Raw genomic sequence first — 20,751 nt, forward strand, 5'->3', positions numbered from 1 at the left:
TTTCAGAATTAGTTCCTTCCTGCATATTATTTTTAAATTTTACGTTTCTTCGAAAATATATTACAATTCATAGTTGAAGGGTTAGTTTTTAATTTTTTTTTTTTTTTTTTTGCCTCATTTCCTTCCTAATTCCAACCACAACTCAAAACACCTGCTTCCTCCTCTTACTTAGAAGGAGAGAATACCTTTTTTGTGTTCCTGTGCTACTTGTTCTTGTCTTCACTTTTTTGTCAAATTCATGTTTCTGTAATGATGATCATTATGTGACTTGGGTTCTCTTAATTATGAAAATAAGGTAATGTTTCTTTTGGTTATCGGGCTTGCTAGAGTATTATTTAATACCAATTACCAATGATAGAATGGTTAGGCATTTCACATTGTCTTTTGATGTTCTTGTGATTTTCTTATACACAGTACATTTTTGGTTACATAACTTTTTTATTACATGGAAAAAAACTAGAAAGATTGTTATTTTTTAAGCTCATTTATTTTTAGAAATTATTGTAACTGGTGTCTTACTTACAAAATAAATGGCTAGGAGGATGTTGAAGAGGAAATGGAAATAGAGGAATTTAGTCCTGCTGAACAAAACTGTAATTAGTATGGTGTAACTCCAATGAAGATGACGTTGATGAAACATTCCCATTGACTTGTGTAAGGTATTAAATTCCTCAAGGAATTTTAGTTCGATTTTTTTTTTTTTTTTCAAATAACACGTTTTGCTTCTGAAATTCCATTTCTCCCTGTTAACTACATGAAAGTGAATGTGTGTGGAAGTTTAAATAGATATGCAAGCACTTTTAATATATAATAACTGTTGTTGTGTTGATTGAAGTTGCCTGTATGCAGCTGTAATGTACAATTTGCCTGAGATTAATCACCAACATTTCCTGAAATTTTGTTTGCAAATTTACTAACTAGTTTCTCAGCAAGATCAATTTCTGGCTGATCATTAGATTCTTTCTATAAGTTTTTTTTTTATAGAATGCCATACATAATTTCAGTATTACAGTAGGATGTTGACAGTTTGGTGAACAATTAAATTCTGTCTGCAAGAAATAATTTATTACTAAACATAAATGTGACAGGGTTAAAATCAAATAGTTCACTTAAGCTACCTCTCCATTTCCAGATTTTATTGAGATGTTCATGGTCACCCGATGGACGTCGTGTATCAGCAGGTTCCTCCGATCGTCACGCTTATGTTTGGGATACAACATCTAGGCATATTTTGTACAAGCTTCCAGGACATAACGGCTCTGTAAATACTGTGGAATTCCATCCAAAAGAATCAATTAGTAAGTGAACTTTGAAATTTTTTAAAATAAATTTAAGTACAATATACAAATTTAATATATTAATAAACTACAGGTTTAGCAAATAATTTTGAGGAAAGCTGTTTTGTCTAATTAGGCTTTTTATTTTTACCTTCTAAGAAACATATCATTTGTTTTGATAGCTTTAGTCTTGTGCTTGTTCTTCTCAATGTTATGATGTTACTGAAAACTTTTATGGTTGAGTTTTCAATCTTATTATCATTTAATACCCATAGATCTTCCCCTATGCCTACTCAACCTTGTCTGCAGATTGGGGAAATATACCATTTGTGGATTTTTCTCTGGAGATGGGAGCATCTCTTTTAGTTAGGAAAGTCTGTACCTTCAGGTATTAAACTGACAATTACAATTAATTCTGTCCATAGGCTTGGCTAACAAGCTGGCAGAGTTCAACCATTCTGTTTTAAAGCCTTGAATGAGTCCTCTCGCAGGACCATGATTGAAGAAGACCCCCTACATCTACCCAAGTGAGTTGCTTACCAACTTTGAACACTCATCAGAAAGGCAATTTTTGAACACTACTTCACTTGAAGATAAATCCATGGACCCACATTTCTGCAATGTATTAATGCCTAAAAGGACTTCCTGGCAATTTTTTTTCTTTTTTTCGTAATCCCTTTATAAAGGTAATGTAGAATCCAGAAGTGTTCCATCACATGTCCAAGTTGTAAGGGTCAAGGATATTTGCATCTGGATATATTGCTTTCTCAAGAAGTCTTTGAGATGCCAAGTCAACCATGGTGGTGTATATAACCTCTCCTTCAGCGGTATCTATTTTGGTGGGCAAGGGAAGATTGGTGATTGACATACAAGTTCCAAAGAAGAGAAGCTGTATGAATATAGTTAGCAGTGGAAACAGACAGGCATGAAAAGCCTACCTGCGCCTGGTGAAAAATAAAGGTGAGATAGTCAAGTCATCTAACATCAAGGAACTGGAGACTTATACTATGTAAATTTCTGTACCTTTTCCCCTCATAACTTTTTGTTTTCTTCCGTATGCTACTTCAAAACTTGCAGTTTTTTGGCTGGTGTTTTAATATACCAGGTCCATTGCACATTCCGAGTTTTAATTGAGTTTGCAGTTGATTTTAAGGTCCAGACAGCAGTCTGAAGAAGTTAATCACTGGTTAGTCATGATGATATCTTGTTGTCGTTCGACTCCCTGAAGTCTTTATCCGAGCAATGAAGGCCCAAAGGGCACCTTTGTGGGATGTGTTCAATTGTTTGTGGTGTTGCCTCACTTGGGCATTCAGGGTTGGTGGCTAATCCCAGTTTATGGTGGTTGTCTTTATTTTTACCCTTGTTCTGGTTAGGGTTTCCAGGCCTTCCTGGCGAGGGTAGTTTCACAGGGCAAGCCTTTGTTTAGGTTGGGCAGCTCCTCATTGGATAGGCATTGGTTACTATCCCGCCGCTTCTTTAGTCTCTTAGCAACTGCCCGGATTATTTCTAGTTCATTTCCATTTCTAGTTCATCCACTGTTGCAAAGCTTTTGCAGGATTTTAATTTTTGCCTTTCTTCCTGAGGATTGATTATCAGGTTTAGCTAGCATTTCTCATCAGATATGGGTCTACTTTTATACATGGCATGTATCTTGCCCACACTGGTACACAGTACTCCACAGTAGGCAAAGTGCTAGGAATGTTGGTCTCGGGCAGGATCTGTTTATCAGCTGGTGTATCAGTGTCTTTCTTCGATGGCGGTGAAGAAGTCTGATTGTGTGGAAATGCGTAGGTCATCTGCATATATATATGTACTGCAGATGTTGTGTTACTGTGGCTAGTTATTTGTATAAAAGTTAAATAGGGTCAGCAACAGTACTGACCCTTTTGTGGAAGGCCGTTGTTCTGTATCCTGCATCTGCTTTTCATACCGTTCATTTCTATGAAGAATTGGCGATTGGTAAGCAAGTGATTTAACGATGTCTACTATGCTAGTCAGGCTCAACCAGTCATCTACATAACCATGAGGTTGATATTTCGTTGAACCAAAATGTCACTGATACCACTCCCTCGTGAAAACAATATGCAGTACAGAATTTATAGGGACATAGAATCATCAGTCTTCTTTCTTCCGATGGCTCATCTCATTTGGGTCTCAGACCGCAGCAGGGGTAGGAAATAGAGATAAGCTTCTTGTAGATTCTGTTACCCAGTATTTCCACCTCCACTGAGAGGAAGGGGGATAGGTTGCTTGTCCTTTGGTAAGTTAACAAGCTAACTGTCCTCTCCTAGTGCACATTCATCTACATAATACATGCAGTCTGTGGCAGGAAAGAGGTATTGAAGCAGGGAGGGGTCTGTCTTTGTTACATTCTTGGGTATCAAGTTGCTTCAAGATTGTCAGTTGTCAAGCATTGTAAAATCCATGTGTAGCACAAATTTATCAGATCACAGAGCATTCACAGCTCTGGAAATATACGTATCAAATGCTGCAGCAAGATTCTTGAAAACTGGTTGAACCAGAAATATTTCCATCATATCTTATCTCACCATTGCTCTACCCTTTGGAGTGCAGTATCATTCACTGTTCTTAGATCCACTTCCAAATGGATGGACTCTAGTGGGCAATGTCTGGATTGACTCCCCACAGGGGCATTTAGCATCATTTGTGTAACCCCTTTGCTGGAGATTACCAGATTTTGTTCTTCCCTCTATGACATCACCCATTTCTTCCTGACAAGGGAGAATCCACAAGGCAGGTCTTCACTAGTGGTCTGACTGTCTCTTATTCTCATTTATTCACTCTGTAATTTTTATAGGACTGAGGTGTCTGGTTCTTTCGCTGTCATGAAGCTATTCCATGATTTCAGAAGTCTGTTTCGTGATGGTTGTATAGTGGGTGCCTGGGATTATTTACTTGGTTGGCCTTTTAATTTCTAGCTATGGCATCTCGGTGGATGTGAGGTGGTGTGATTGCTGGCTGGTAAGGGCGTTGCTCTTTATGTACCAGCAGGCCTTATATAGCTCAGTATCCACTGTTTTGAGGCTTGATTTTACCCCCCACAGGAGCATATTATTTTGCTTATCTAGATATAATGGTGTAGTTGCAGCATATCTGAAAAATGTGATTGGAGTTTAAAACAGCTTTCCTGTCGAGTTTGTAAACAGTACTGTATTAAATAATAAAAATAATATTGCACACCACCATTACATACAGATTTTTACTCGATTACTAAAATAATTTTTTTTCCTTTTCAGTTATGTCTGTATCAAATGACAAACAGATTTTCCTGGGAGAAATAGAGTAGTTAAGTCGTAACAGTATCCTGAAAATAATAAAAGTATTGATTACAATTCAACTGTAAAATTGAATATTGTATAAATTATATATAAAAAACTGAGTATCTTTTTTACAATCTTTTAGCTCATCCCTTTTATATGCACAAAGTTTTCTGCAATACCCACCTGGAAAATTGACCATCAGTTGCTATAATCTTTTTTATGGGCTCAGGCCATGTCGTCGTGATGGAAGTTACTTTAAGGTAGCTTCCTAGGGTATATTTGACTACGGTGATATTCCCAGAGAATTTTACCTTAAGGTATCCAGAATTCTAACTCCTGGAGCAAATATCCCTAAATAAATCTCACAGGGATATTGCATAATATCAGAGGACGTATTCTTGACATGCCACATAGCTATCTTCACCCCGAACAGCATTAATGCTTCGAGGGGTCAAAGTGGCAAGAAAACGAAAAATGGGAATGAAAGGAGAGACGTTAATAAGGTACCTCTCCTATCCCGCTTCGAGTGCGTACCCGATGACGTCGGCAGCACCATCTTTATTCCTTATCGCGTAGCTCTACTACTCTGTGTTTCCCTTGCGATTCTCTCGTTATCTTTGATTTAATTCATCTTTATGATGCTTTCTCCAGCCTCTTCTGCCTCTGGAAAGCTGAGTTTTATCTTTACTATGTATAAATGTAAGCTCTTGTCGTTTTGAATGAAATCAAAAGTGATATTAACGTAAACAAGAGCTGTTGCCTACAGGTGGCGTCCTGGACGCTGTCGCTCGCTATGCAAGTCATTTAGTTAGCCAGAGCGACAATCCCGGTTTTTATGCTTTTAATAAATCTAGCTATTTAGCTCGTCTAGCAATTCTTTATATGATGCCGTTAGTAATTCAGTTTCGGCGATTTAGGTAACCGATCCTGCTGTATGCTAGGCTTAGTAGCCTAGGGTCTGGCCCTAGTACTTTCATGCATGATATACAGATTTCCGAGTGTTATGTTATTGAAGCTATAGGCACAATTTATACATGCAAGATATGGTTGAACTCTTATCTTCCAAGATTGTATAAGAGAGAGTTTCGGCGATTTAGGTAATCGATTCTCACCGCGCCTAGGCTAGTAGCCTACGGGGCTTTAGTATACTTTCGCGCACATCACCGGTTGTTCTTTTCTCCTCTGGAGACCAAGTACAATCCCTTTTCCCTCTGAGTAAGCCTTAGGCTTAATCCTAGTGGTTTTATCTGAATAGTATTCAGGTATAACTATACTAGGATGTTTCTGTCCTGTCCCTTTAAACCAGAGTGACTGGTTTTTTGGGCTTAGGCCAGAACATCATAGTAATTAGTCTGGGGTCTGTGTCTTCCTGGCATAGCGAATGAGATTCCTTTGCTAGGTTAGGCGCAGACATAAGAGGCTTAGCCTCCCTAGCCTACGTCCGAAGGATTCTGTACGAGATGATTCCTTCTACCAGTGGTCTAGCAGACAAGTCCGGTGTTGTTTTTCTCGGGTTGGAGATTGACATTTTCCGTTGCCTAGTGAAATAACAACATCAAAGTTTGTTCTGGTATTGAGGTAGGTGGCAAGTATTGCCGACCTCCCTCTTTATTAGACAAACCCTAGGCTAGGATGAGCTTTCTTAGCCGTTGGGTTAGTTTTCATACTAGAACGAAGTTTGCAGGACCCTCTTCCCTTCCCCCTCTTTCCTTAGTGATGGCCTAGCCATTACATCTCTTGGCCGTAGTCCTACATCTGTACCTAGTGTAGGTTAGGATGTGGGACTGGCTCAGCCCTCTGCCGGCCGGCAGAGGCCTACCTTCTGTAGAGTGAACCCCAGACCTCCCTTTGTCTTCCATCCATTTCTGTCGGTAGAGCCCGGCAGGCTATGGATAAAAAGGAAGCTTGAATGCTACATTCTCCCCTTCCTTATGTTCACTCTTTCTGGATGGAAGGTTGTAAAGGCAGTGCCGCCTTATAACCTTACATCCGTACTGTTTCTCTTGCTAGTGTATTGTACCCCTAGCCCGGCCGGCATTTGCCGACCGGCAACGGAAGCACACCCCGAGACCTGCCAGCCACTACGATTAGCGGCCGGCAGCCGGGTGCCAACGTTTTCAAGTTGCCGGCCAGCAGTGATTGCTGGCCGGCACACTCACACAACCAGCGATCTGCCGCCCAATAGTTAAGGGTAGCATACCTTTGAGCTATACCTGGCCGGCACGACATCATATGATATACAGTAGTCAGTACTTTTGCAATGTAGTACACTCTGCATTGAAAAAACTACAGTATCGAGTATATTGTAACATCGAGTATATTGTAACACTAAAGTTATTCCAACATACTTCGTGTTAACTTGTACAGCCCTTTGTTGAGACCGTACAGTATGAAGAAAGCAAGTTCTTTATTTATATTACCCAGTATATTAAAACTTTATTTCATGGTGTGAGCTACACCTCTATTTCCGCTTAGGGAAATATAGTGAAGGTTATTCTAGAGTAAGAACTAACCTTAGTTTTAATATCTTGGGAGGTTACAGCAATTGGCTGGGCAGGAAATACAAGTATGTGTCTTTCCTTCTATCCTTTCTAACTTAACTGTCATAAGCTATATATATTAATAATACTTTTAATCCAGTGATATGTCTTCACTAGATACTCATGGATTTTCTTCTCTTTACAGGAGGACCATCCGAAGTGCGGAGTATGTTCTGCAATGTCCGCAGCAAAAACTTCTGTGGACATGAGTTGTGTAGGAGGCACGCAGCATGCGCAGTCTCCAAAGGTGATCTCCGGTATTGGGACCCTCAGGTATGTGCTATATGTTCTAACCTGATAACCGAGGCATTTGACACCCCTAAGTCGGCGGAGTCAAGGGATGCAGCTAGGGAAAAGTTGCGAACCTGGGTGAGGGGTTTTCAGAAAAATACTTCAGGCCCCTACCTTCCAAGTGAGAAGATGAGGGCCCACCTTTTTCCTAAGGCATCTGCGGATGCTGTGATTCCTCAGCCTCATGCGGAGATTCTAACGGTCCAGATTCCAGTAGATACGGAAGTCTCGGACGCCCTACAAGACATCCAATTGGACGATAGGATGTCTGAAGTGTCAGAGTACACGGAGAAGGACCTTCTGGGTGAAGGTCAGGAGCAGGAGCTGACCCAGGCTCCAGAAACAGAAGAGGAAGAAATCGACGAGGTGTCTGTTACATCGGTTCCGGCCCCAGAACCTGTTCCCTCTACATCGTCTGCTATCCCAGATGAGCTGGGAAGGACGCTTTCTTCTATTGTTGAAATGATTCAACAGATGCAGAAGAAGAATGATGAAAAGGAAGCTGCGATGAAACTGGAGATGCGTAGACTCTCTGCATCACGTGGGCCCAAGAAGAAGCTCAACGTGAAGGACCTTCCTTTGTGCTCGGATGCCAATCCTTGGAGGTATGCCGAACACATGCCAATGACAACTTCTGAAAAGTTGGGTTCAATTCCCTTTGAAGAAGTGGAATTTTGGCCCAACAAGGAGTCTTACCAGGACTGCTATGTCCGTCTTAGGAAGGAACCAGCATCAAAGGAGGAGACGGAGCCGAAGGAGGTCCTAGTTTTTTACCATAGTAAAGCACAGGCTTTACTAGCGAGCTCTATGAAAGAGAGGGGCTTCACGAACTCAAAGGTGCCAGCTTTGAGTAAGAAGCATCCCTCCTTTGTGGCTTCCCCAACCAGGACCTTTCCCTTCATGGAAAAGGGATATAAGGCAGTCGAGGCAGGGAAACCATGCCCCTCTTTGGAGGAGTGCAAGCCGTTGTCCCTGACCTTATCGTTGGACCAAAATGACTGGAAGGACGTCCACCTTACCTTCTCAGTCGGGAAGTTGGAAGCTGATATTGCCGAACGTCAGTTTGGTGAGGAGCTTCCAAAGCTGTCAAGAGTTTCTCTTGCACAGGGAGCAAGAGACAAAGGAGAGACTTGCAGCATCAATGTCATTACAGACGACACTAGAAACTATGGAAAGTGACCCCAAGAACCAGGACATGTTCATGGTAGTGGCCAAAACCCATCTGGCCACAGTTACAAAGGATCTCTACAGTTTTATTTAAGCTAGGAGAGCTTGTAGAGTGTTAGTGTTCGCCTCGGCTGCGGTGAGGCACGAACCTAGAAAACTGATTTCCTCCTGTATCTGGGGTAAGGACCTCTTCCCTAATGATGTAATTAAAGAGGTAGTAGACAAGGCCGCCACGGAGAATAGGAACCTTCTCCACAAGTGGAGCCTAAGTCTCAAGAGAAAGTCTTCTCCGGATGAGGGTCCCCAGCCCAAAAAGAAGACGACAAGAAGCCTAGGCTATCCTCTCGGCCAGCAAAGCCTTACAAACAGCAACTTCCTGCGACCGCGGTGCCTCAGATAGTGGCACAACCTCCAACCACGTACCAGTTGGTACCTCAAGCAGTGACGACGCAGTCACCAGTGTTTAACCCAGCATTCGAAAGGCAGACGACAACCTTTCATCCAAAAGCTAGAGGAGCAGCCAGAGGTTCCTCTAGACGCCCTTCAAGGGGAAGGGGATTCAGGGGAGGACGCAAGGCCTCAGGTCCACAGCAACAGAAGCGAGATTCTTCCGGTAGGAGGGAGACTACACCTATTTCGGGATCATTGGACCTTCGATCCCTGGGCCCACAGCCTACTCAAGAATGGACTGGGTTGGAGCTGGAGCAGTACTCCACCTCTATTCCCACAGTTCTTCCAACACTCTACCCCCGTTCTGGAAGAATATGTCCGAGAACTCTTGGAGAAAAGAGTAATCCGAAAGGTAAAGTCCATCAAATTCCAAGGAAGGCTGTTATGTGTCCCAAAGAAGGACTCAGAAAAACTCAGAGTCATTCTGGACTTGTCGCCACTCAACAAGTTCATAGTGAACTACAAGTTCAGGATGCTGACACTTCAACAAATAAGGACCTTACTGCCCAAACGGACATACACCGTCTCTATAGACTTGTCAGACGCTTATTGGCACGTTCCAATAAGTCGTCCTCTCTCCTCCTATCTAGGGTTAAAGCTACAAAGACGACTTTATGCCTTCAGAGCCATGCCATTCGGGCTAAATATAGCCCCAAGGATTTTCACGAAGCTTGCGAACGCAGCCGTCCATCAACTACGCCTAAAGGGGATCCAAGTAGTGTCTTACCTGGACGATTGGCTGGTGTGGGCAGCATCCAGAACGGAATGCATGCAAGCCTCCAAGAAAGTGATCCAGTTCCTGGAACATCTAGGATTCAAGATCAACATCAAAAAGTCTCCAGCTCAAGTTCAGTGGTTGGGAATCCACTGGAATTTGGAGTCACATCAGCTTTCCATTCCTGGGAAGAAGAGGAAAGAAATAGCAGGATCTGTCAAGAGACTACTGGAATCCAAACGGATATCAAGACGCGAACAGGAGAGAGTGCTGGGCTCTCAGCAGTTTGCTTCGGTAACAGATCCAGTGCCAAGAGCACAGCTATAGGATGCAACAGGAGTTTGGAGAAAATACGCATCAAACGTGCGAAGAGATCTGAGGAGACCACTACCGACTCGACTTCGAATGCTTCTCAAGCCGTGGTCCAAAGGCAAGCAACTGAAGAAATCAATGATACTTCAGCCACCTCCCCCGTCAATTACCATCCATACAGACGCCTCAAAGGAAGGCTGGGGAGGCCATTCTCACCGAAAAAAAGTCCAAGGAGCTTGGTCCAATCTTTTCAAGACATATCACATCAACTTCCTAGAAGCCATGGCGGTACTCCTGACACTGAAGAAAGTATCTCCTCGCCACTCGATCCACTTAAGATTGGTTCTAGACAGCGAGGTGATAGTGAAATTCCTATATCAACAAGGGTCGAGGTCGCCTCAAATCAACCAAGTGATGTTGGCCATATTCCGACTAGCGGAAAAGAAGAGATGGCACTTGTCAGCAATTCACCTTCAGGGGTTCCGCAACGTGACAGCGAACGCTCTATCCAGGTTCACACTGATAGAGTCAGAATGGTCCCTAGACGCAGGATCGTTCTCCTTCATCTCGAGTCAAGTCCTGGAACTGCAGATAGACCTCTTTGCGACGAAAGACAACAAGAAAATACATCGATGTGTGTCCCCGTACGAGGATCCTCTGGCGGAAGCAGTGGACGCTATGTCCCTCAACTGGAACAGATGGTCCAGGATTTACCTGTTCCCTCCGCACAACCTTCTATTGAAGGCCCTCGACAAACAGATCTTTCAAAGGGAAAGCGGCAATAGTGGCTCACAAGTGGCCGAACAGAGTTTGGTTCCCTCTGGCATTGGAACTACGACTGAAGTTGGTACCGCTACCGGATCCAGTTCAGACTCGGCGAGTACAGAAGTCGACTGTCTTCGCTTCATCACAGAAAACCCGGAACCTGCATCTCATGATTTTCTCTCCCTAGCGGCGAGAAAAAAATTTGGGATATCAAGAGACAGTATAGACTTTTTGGAGGAATATAAGTCCAAATCTACCAGAAGACAATAAGAGTCATCATGGAAGAAATAGGTGTCCTTTGTCAAGGCGAAGAAACCAAAAGAAATCTCTATAGACTTCTGTTTATCATTCTTCATTCACCTTCATGAGCAAGGTTTAGCAGCCAACACAATATCAAGGCGCAAGTCTGCCTTGACAAGACCGATACTATATGCCTTTCAGGTAGACCTTTCTAATGACATATTTAACAAAATTCCGAAGGCCTGTGCTAAGCTCAGACCATCAGCGCCTCCAAGACCAACAGGTGGGGTCCCTGGAGAATCTGCCCTCTGAAGGAAGATCCATCTCTATGTCCAGTGGAGTGCCTAAATGTCTATCTTCGTAGAACTTCAGACTTTAAGGGAAGACAGCTGTTTAGAGGAGAAACTTCGGGTTCAAATTTATCTCTGAAACAACTAAAGGCGAAACTCACCTATTTTATTCGCAGAGCGGATCCAGACAGTACACCCGCAGGTCATGATCCGAGGAAAGTTGCCTCTTCCATAGATTTCTTTAATAAAATGGATTTTGAACATATTTGCTCATACACTGGCTGAAAGTCATCCAAGGTATTCTTCAAACACTATGCGAAGCAAGTGGAGGAACTCAAGAGGTCTGTGGTAGCAGCAGGCAGTGTCCTTAAACCTGCTGTTTAAATCTGCGAGGAACAGTGAAATTAATTGGGACGATTAATTCAAGGGTGGGTGTGTAGTCACGGACTGTTACTACAGACCGAGTGAAAGGCCACTAACATGTCCTTATGAACTGTTCCATAGATTATGGTGAACTAGGCATAATGCACACACGTGCCAAGCGTTTTTTACGCTAGTGTGAATAAACAGTAATACAGACAGTAACAACATTATTGATAATTTAATTACAGTGGCATATATGTTTCCTTTGCAGATGAAACAATACTTTCTGTTTTACTGTTTTCTTTATGCTTTGTTTTTTCATCCACAATTTATAATTGTTATAAAAGTTGATTGAATTTTATGTTTATTAATTATCAATAAACTAGTTCTCAGTGAACCTTGCGTCTTATTCGCCCACATTCATTTTATTAGAAATGTACTGAGCATTAAAGGTAAAACTATGGACAATTTTAACATGGAAGATCTTTTAAGATTGTTCCTCACTACAAGCAAACATTCACTCGCTTTAACCCTTCCTCAGGAAGGATAAACTTCGTACCCTAAAAGGGATGGTGGTGGAAATGCATAATTTGTTCCTAAACGGATACAAACCTTTGTCCACTCCATTAAGAATAGACACACCGGGGGAGGTGTCAGTATTTCATACTGACATTGGTGAATCTTAAACAAACTCTGCTTTATAAGGTATGGGGGCGAGACCACTATACAGGCTTGTCTGTTAGTCATCCATAGTTAATATGTATTCCTCGAGACTTTTTCCAGAGTCTAGTATGACTCTTCCCTGTAGGGGGCAGGAAGCACTAACATAGTTCATGCTTAGATGAAATGATGTATGACGGTAACATCATAGGTCTTTAGGTCTAGACGGACCAGGAAAATACTTACTTGAGGGTATGGCACCAGTTGAGAATCCACAGATACAGTAATGCTCTGGTAAACTTCCATCACGATGACATGGCCCGAGCCAAAAAACAGATTTTGAGTGAAGCGAAAAATCTATTTTAGGGTGAGGTAGCCATGTCGTCCTGATGGACCCACCCTTCCTTTTAATTTAAAAAGGGCTTTTGGGACCCCTCCCTATAATACAGTATCTGTAGCACCTCGTGCATCGCTACAAGGAATAAAGATGGCGCTACCGACGTCGATAGGAGAGGTACCTTATGAACGGCTCTCCTTTCATTCTCATTTTTCGTTTTCTTGCCACTTTGACCCCTCGAAGCGTTAGTGCAGTTCGGGGTGAAAATAGCTATGTGGCGTGTCAAGAATACGTCCTCTGATATTATGCGATATCCCTGTGAGATTTATTTAGGGATATTCGCTCCAGGAGTTAAAATTCTGGATACCTTAAGGTAAAATTTTCTGGGAATATCACCGTAGACAAACATACCCTAGGAAGCTACCTTAAAGGAACTTCCATCAGGACAACATGGCTACCTCTACCTCGCCCAAAAATATATTTTTCGCTCCGCCCAAAATCCGTTATTTAGGAATTATAATGGATTGTAAAAGATGCTATACCCATCAATTGAAGGATTAAGTTAAAAATTCTGGAAAAGTATTTAAACAATTAAATAAATATAACTTTAAATTCTATCAAGAGAATTTTACTCTGAAAATTGTAAATAATAACTGTGACAACTTAAGCATGACTAAAGCGCTAGGAAAATTTTGCCACGATATATAGAAATGAAAATCCAAGTATGTCCGGAAAATTATACAATTTTGATTTTCCTATAAACCCCATTAATCATATAAATTATATTAGTCTCAAACATACACAGGTTTTCAACATGCTGTACAAAATAAGAGGTCACCTTTCCTCAATGATGCCAATGCAATTGCAGGGGAAAAAAATTTCCCTCCATTATAGTGAGAGGTACACACAGAAAATAAGGGGGAGAAAAACAGAAAGAGGAGGAGGGAAAGAATAAACAATATTTCAGTCAATTACGAATAACCACAGCTTTTTCTTGGTTGGTTGCTTTTGACAGGGATGCATAAAGTCTTTAGACTAATTGCTCTCCTCAAATGGATTTGAGATAGACTGTCAAAATTCAGCAGTTTCCTACAATGCTAGCCATTTCTTGCTCTAGGTTTTCACAAACCTACAGCCGATCCTCGTGAGCTTAAGTGTTGTAGCATCACACAATGATTTCTTGTTTCAAGTAACAAACAGGAAAAAGTGTTAATAAAACTAATCAGCAGACATCATCATGGCTCCCATAATTTTTGGACTGTTGCAGTAGTACATAGTCTCGGAATATTAAGTGAACTGAAGAATTTTTCAACTACCACAGCATGAACAAAGCAGATTTTTATTGTCTTTTGAGACTTGTTGGACCCAAGATTGCCAAGCAAGAGCACATGCTATTTGCAGCAGCCAGCTTGTTTGTTTACATCCGAAGTCATGCTCACTGCTTCCCATCCAGTTGGGAAGAAAATATCGCGAGCAGGAAGCCTCCAGTTTCCCATTTTCAGCAGTAACAACTCTGCTGGCGAAAAAAAAGCCTAGTGTGATTCCAGCTTAAATTTCAGAGGAAAGCCGATTTTGTTAGCGAGTTCATATGAGGGATGGTCACTGGCAAGTTTTCTGCATGGCATGGATTCTATAATTCCAGTCACACTAGAAATTGTCAGTCAAAATTTTTTCAAATTACAAACTTTATTATTCCAGTCATTCCAAAGCTTTGGGAGCTGCCCATCACTCCTTAGGATTCCCTAGAAGAGACGATTCCAGCCTGAACAACAACTGATGTCCTAGTCAATGGCGATTGTCAACTAAGGATACGGAGACAAATTACTACTTATTGTGGCATCTACAAAAGTGCACGCATAAATGAGAATATGTCAAGATGTAATTGTGATCCGCACAGTACTACTGTGCTAGAATAAAAATTTGGAAAAAAAGTAGTCGCTGTTGGAGGAGGCATGGTGGAGTGTCAAATCACTCTTCTACCTTGCACTGTGTACATTTCCATGGTCAACCAAAGTAGAAATAGCTTCCTTCATCCAGGCCATACAAACAGTCCTTGTTACCTTATTGGTGGTTACTGATCTGCTACAGAAGACAGTAGATGCAGGACATTAATAAGTAGGTCAGGCATTAAGGAATTAAAAAAGCGAGAGAATGGTACAGATGAGCTGGTAGATTGGCCTTTAAGAGAGACAGGTTGGCTGGAATGAGACTTCTAACAATGTCAACAGCTTAACACAACTCATCCTGATCAGCATCAAAGATTATTCCACTGCTGACCTTGAGACTCAGGAGTAAGGCAGAAGATACATAAAAAACAATATCAACAACAGCACTACACAAGTGTCTCAACCTGTATTACAGTAAATCCTCATTTTCTTAGCATAGTAGAACCATTTATCATGCAGCAAGTCACAATACATCTTAACCCTAGCCAGGACAGGTGGTGAATGTCAATAAGGTATGGCAGGTCCTACCTGGAAGACCTTGGCACGTACAAGTATGTTAGGGCAAGCAACATAGAAGAAAAAAACTAAAGTACATGCAGTAATTGCTATATCCCTCTTAGTGATATTTCTATTTTGATGAAGAGAGATTTGACCTATTAGAAGGGAGAGAGCACTTAACTCTCCTGGATTGGGCTACCTGCTACCACAGGTTAGCATACTTTATGCCAAGCAATGCCCAAAATGTCCAAGGAAATATGTTGCAACTATTTTATCAGATAAAATAAACATGAAATATTAGCTTGTCTAGCATGAAAGGGGGTAATAAGCATTTAAGATTAACGTGAAAGTGGCTAAATAAGCTTTGGAAAAAACAGATTACAGTATGATGATTAAGTAAACAAGATCCTTTGGAGGATTATGATAAAGGAAGAAATTACTCAAGACAGCCAAAATATAACAATAAAAGCAAATGGCTTCTGAAACGCATGGAAGTCAACCATTCAACTAATGGAAGACGCAAGTAAAATAAATTTTCAAAACAGGAGCACTGGAGAAAATAGGTGGAGTATAACCGGGGATGAGGCCTCCTTTATATAGTTAATGGCATGGGAAAAATGTCAAACAGAACATTTACAGTAATAAAAAACTGCATAAATAACACCTGCCACTAAGAATATAAAGTCAACTAAACTGATACAGTCATTATGAAACCATAAATAGGATCTAGTTACAAACCCCAAAACTAAGGAAATTGGTACTCCCCCATGGTATACCATGCTAATATGGAAAAAAATTGTCAGGCTTGAATGTCTGGAAAAAGGATAAAAATAACCAACATGTCAATGTCCCACAAAGTGGCCAAGGATAATATACCATAACTTCCATAAGGTTAGCAACAAGTGGCATAGGAGGGAAACAAAGCTGAAAAAGGTGCCTATGCATTCTTGCTACCAAACACCCGGGTGATTGATTAAAAGTTTCTCCATGAATTTTCCGGAAAATGGTCAAACTTTCGGCTAAGCTATGGTCTGGCCGACAGATTTTGAAATATTTATTTTTTCTCATACTACTGGTGTCTAGAAAATTTCCTCTATGTCTGGAAGACATTGTTTTTTTTATCCAAAAATGACCTAGAGACCAAAAGTCTATACTAAAAATTCATGACATGCTTCAATTATCAATGTAAAAAACAGGATATGAGAACAATAAAATAAAATTCCATCAAAATACATACAAACCAAAGTACCTTTTTTAAAGGGTTTTTGATAGGAATGCGTATTATGTCTTGGAATGTAATATTTAACTGATAATGACCTAATTTTTACAGCATACTGAAAACCAGGAACGGCAGATTAAAAGAGCATAATATTCAATGGCAAACTAATAAAAAAATAAAAATCCTCTTGAAAACTTGAATCCACCAGATACATTATTTTGTAATAAGTATGTTTTTAAACATTTTACTTACACAAGATATATTAAAATTATACTCACTAAAATTCCACAGTTTCCTTTACTCTTATACCAACTATCTATTATGAGGATGAAGCTTATTGAAGATCCAAATAAGTGAACTATGCCATTCCATACCGCAGGATACCGAGGACTGAAAAAACAAAACTAATATAAAATTCATGGTCTGTAGCATATTAGAATCTAATATAGAATTCTAGCCAATACAACTGTACAGAGAGAATAAATGCTATTGTCATACACTTCAAAATATCCTGAATCAAATCTCAATAGCATTTTCATAAGGCCAAAAAAAATTTACCTTTAGATGAAGGATAATTTAAAAACAATATGACTTTGTAAAATAGTTTTTTTTTTTTTTAAATACCTGGCTTATTTGCTAAAACCCACTTTTGTAACAATAGTTCACTTTGCAAACAAAAGCAGCACTTGCAAAACTTGTACATTAACACACTTCTGTCTTCAATTGCAATATATGTTCCTCAGGAAGTTTATTTATTAATAAAATCACTGCAACTTCTTTCCACAACTTACCGGAACAATAAGCTACTTTAATTCCCCTTTATTGAGTCGCTAAGGATATATACTAATCTTTATGGCCACTTGATTTGTGATTAGCTTATGAATATCCGGCACTGCACTGCAAACTAGGGGAGATTATTCTGTGCTTATATAACCGATAAGAAAGAATTGGAATATCAAAAATTAATCACATATAAAAAAAAAGATACTCTTAAAATACAATCATCCCTAAAATATATAAATAAAATCATATCACTGAAAAATACAAATTTAAGTAGACGTTCCACCTAAAATTTGATTAAACATATATCTTGTAGAAAACAACCCCCTCCCAAAGAAAAAATATATATCAACCCTACCCCGTTGTATACTATCTTAAGAAGTGCACCAAAATGTGCTCAAGTGACAGTAGGCTGCAACTGTAAGCAAACACCGGCGCGCTGCTAATGTCAAAATACAAAATTATGTCTTATACGTTTGGCTAAAATAGAAAGCTATATTTGAAATTACCATATTTTAGCATTTAATAAGTATGCAATAAATCATCAGAACACCACTGCTATCCTCGTTTTCCATATTAAAAATCTTCAATTATGACAATACAAGGATGAACAAGGTTTCGAATGTTTGTGCTGGGTAACTGTAAGAGTTACACAGTGAAAACAATTAGCTTTTGCAGATAACCAAGTACCTCATTATTGCTGAAAGAGCGGACAAAAATTTAATTTGATTCCCTAGAAGGGAGGATTCCAGCCTGAACAGCAACTGATGTCCAAGTCAAGGGCACTGTCGACAACCAACCATAAGGAGCAAAATTACTACATACTGTGGCATCTACAAAAATGTAGGCACAAACGATTGTGGTCGGAACAGTACTAATGTACTAGAATACATTTTTTTTTAGAAAAAAGTAGTCACTGCCGTAGGAGGCACAGTGGAGTGTCATATCACTCTTCTACCTTTTACTGTGTACATCTGCATGGTCAACCATAGAAATAGTTTCCTTCATCCAGGCCACACAAACAGTCCTTATTGGTGGCAACTGTCCTGCTACAGAAGACAGTAGACGCAGGACATTAATAACTAGGTCAGACATTAGGGAAGTCAAAAATGGAGAGATTGGCAAAGATGAGCTGGTAGATTGGCCATTAGGAGAGACAGGTCGACTGGAGTGAGACTTTAACAATGTCTGTCAACAGCCATGACACTACTCGCCCTGATCAGCATAAAAGATTATTCCACTTCTGACCTTGACTTATTCCACTGCTGACCTGGAGACCCAGTAGTAAGGCAGATGATAAAAAAAAAAAAAACAATAGCACTACACAAGTGTCTCAACCTGTATTGGAGTACATCATTTTCTTAGCATAGTAGAACCCCTTTTCAGCAGCAAGTCACAGCACATCTCAACCCTAGCCGGGACACATAATGAATGTCAATAAGGTATGGTAGGTCCTACCTGGAAGACCTTGGCACGTACAATTATGTTAGGGCGTAGCAACAGTGAATTAAAGCACATAATTGCTACATCCCTCTTATTGATATTTCTTTTTTAATGAAGAGAGATTTGACCCTATTAGGAGAAGGGAGAGAGAACATAACACTCCTAGATTGGGTTGGGTTGCCTGCTACCACAAGTTGGCATACTTTGTGCCAAGCAATACCCAAATGTCCTATATGGAAATTTGTTGCAACTGTTACACCAAGATAAAATTAACAAAAAATATTGGCTTGTCTAGCATGAGTAGGGCCAATAAGCTTTCAAGCTTAATTAACATGAAAGTGGCTAAATAAGCTTTGGAAAAAAACAGATTACAGTATGATGAATAAGTAAACAAAAGATCCCTAGGAGGATAATGATAAAGGAATTACTTACTTAAGACAGCCACAATATAACAAAAGCAAATGGCTTCTGAAACACATGGAAACAGGAGCACTGGAGAAAATAGGTGGAATATAACAGAGGATGGAAAAATGTCCAACAGAACATTTACAGTAATAATAAACTGCATAAATAACACCTACCACTGAGAATATAGTCAACTTCACTGATACAGTCATTATGAAACCATAAATAGGATCTAGTTACAAACCCAAAAACTAAGGAAATTGGTACTCCCCATGATATACCATGCTAATATGGAAAAAAAATTGCCAGGCTTTAATATGCTAAAATTAGCCAATGTTATTATACTGTACATTAGAGAATGTCTGGAAAAAGGATAAAAATAACCAACATGTCGGCGCTGCACAGAGTGGTTAAGGATAGTATACCATAACTTCTATAAGGTTAGCAACAGGTGGCATAGGAGGGGAACAAATCTGAAAAAAAAGCCTGTGTTCTTGCTACCAAACACTCCGGTGAATGAATAATCCGTTCTCCATGAATTTTCCAGAAAATGGTCAAACTTTCGGCTAAGCTATGGTCTGACTAACAGATCTTGAAATATTTATTTTTTCTCATACTACTGTTGTCCAGAAAATTTCCTGTGTCTGGATGTCATAGTTTTTTTTTTTTTTTTTTTTTATCCAAAAATGACTCGAGACCAAAAGTCTATATTAAATTCATGCCATGCTTCAACTATTAATGTAAAAAACTGGATAGGAGAACAATAAAATTCCATCAAAATATACAAACCAAAGTATCTTTTTTAAAGGGTTTTTGATAGGAATGCTTATTACATCTTGGAATGTAATATTTAACTGAAAATGACCTAATTTTTACAGAATACTGAAAACCACGAATGGCAGATTAAAAGAACAGAATTTTCAATGTCAAACTAATAAAAATCTTCCTGAAAACTTGAATCCACCAGATACATTGTTTTGTAATAAGTATTGTTTTTAAACTTTACTTACATAAGATAAATTAAAAATATACTCACTCACATTTCACAGTTTCCTTTACTTTTATACAAACTATCTATTATGAGGATGAAGCTTATTGAAGATCCAAACGAGTGAACTAAGCCATTCTATACCACATGATACCGAGGACTGAAAAAAAAAAAAAAAAAACTAATATCAAATTCATGGTCTGTATCAAATTAGAATCTAATATAGAATTCTAGCCAATACAATTGTACAGAGAATAAATGCTATTGTCATACACTTCAAAATATCCTGAATCAAATCTCAATAGCTTTTTCCCAAGGCAACATAATTTACCTTTAGATGGAGGATAATTTAAAAACAATAAGACTTTGTAAAATAGTTTCTTTTAAATACCTGGCTTATTTGCTAAACACTACTTTTGTAACAGTAGTACACCTTGCAAACAAAAGCAGCACTTGCATAATTTGTACCTTAATACTGTCTTTAATTGCAAAATATTCCTATTGAAGTTTTATTAAATTCAATGCAACTTCTTTCCACAACTTATCGGAACAATAAGCTAAATTATTAATTCCCCTTTATCAAGTCGCTAAGGATATAGGCTAATCTTTATGACCATTTTTTTTTTTTATAAAATCGACTCGTTTGTGATTAGATCATGAATTTCAGGCCAAAAGCAAGGTCTTGCAACTGGGGGAGGTTATTCTGTGCCATCAAAACTAATAAGAAAAAATGGAATATAAAAAGATATTCATATATAAAAAGATACTCTAAAATACAATCATC

At 39.5% G+C, this 20,751-nt stretch overlaps 1 protein-coding gene and 1 long non-coding RNA gene across 2 annotated transcripts in view; one reads left to right on the top strand and one right to left on the bottom strand.

The window, feature by feature from the left end:
• LOC137634439 (U5 small nuclear ribonucleoprotein 40 kDa protein) overlaps nt 1-4,630 on the top strand; it is a 34,929-nt gene extending 30,299 nt beyond the window's left edge. Inside the window, exons 7-8 of the mRNA XM_068366836.1 lie at nt 1,133-1,298; nt 4,535-4,630. Coding sequence (XP_068222937.1) covers nt 1,133-1,298; nt 4,535-4,584 — 216 coding nt within the window. The 3' untranslated portion in view covers nt 4,585-4,630. The remainder of the gene's footprint in view (nt 1-1,132; nt 1,299-4,534) is intronic.
• LOC137634440 (uncharacterized) lies at nt 1,124-20,129 on the bottom strand. Its single transcript, XR_011042515.1, has 3 exons — nt 20,016-20,129; nt 16,630-16,741; nt 1,124-1,268 (listed from the first exon to the last, which is right to left on the bottom strand). It is a non-coding gene; the product is annotated as an uncharacterized lncRNA (long non-coding RNA).
• Nucleotides 20,130-20,751: the final 622 nt, after the last annotated feature.

The sequence above is a fragment of the Palaemon carinicauda genome, chromosome 44, assembly GCF_036898095.1.
Source record: "Palaemon carinicauda isolate YSFRI2023 chromosome 44, ASM3689809v2, whole genome shotgun sequence".
Classification (NCBI taxonomy): domain Eukaryota; kingdom Metazoa; phylum Arthropoda; class Malacostraca; order Decapoda; family Palaemonidae; genus Palaemon; species Palaemon carinicauda.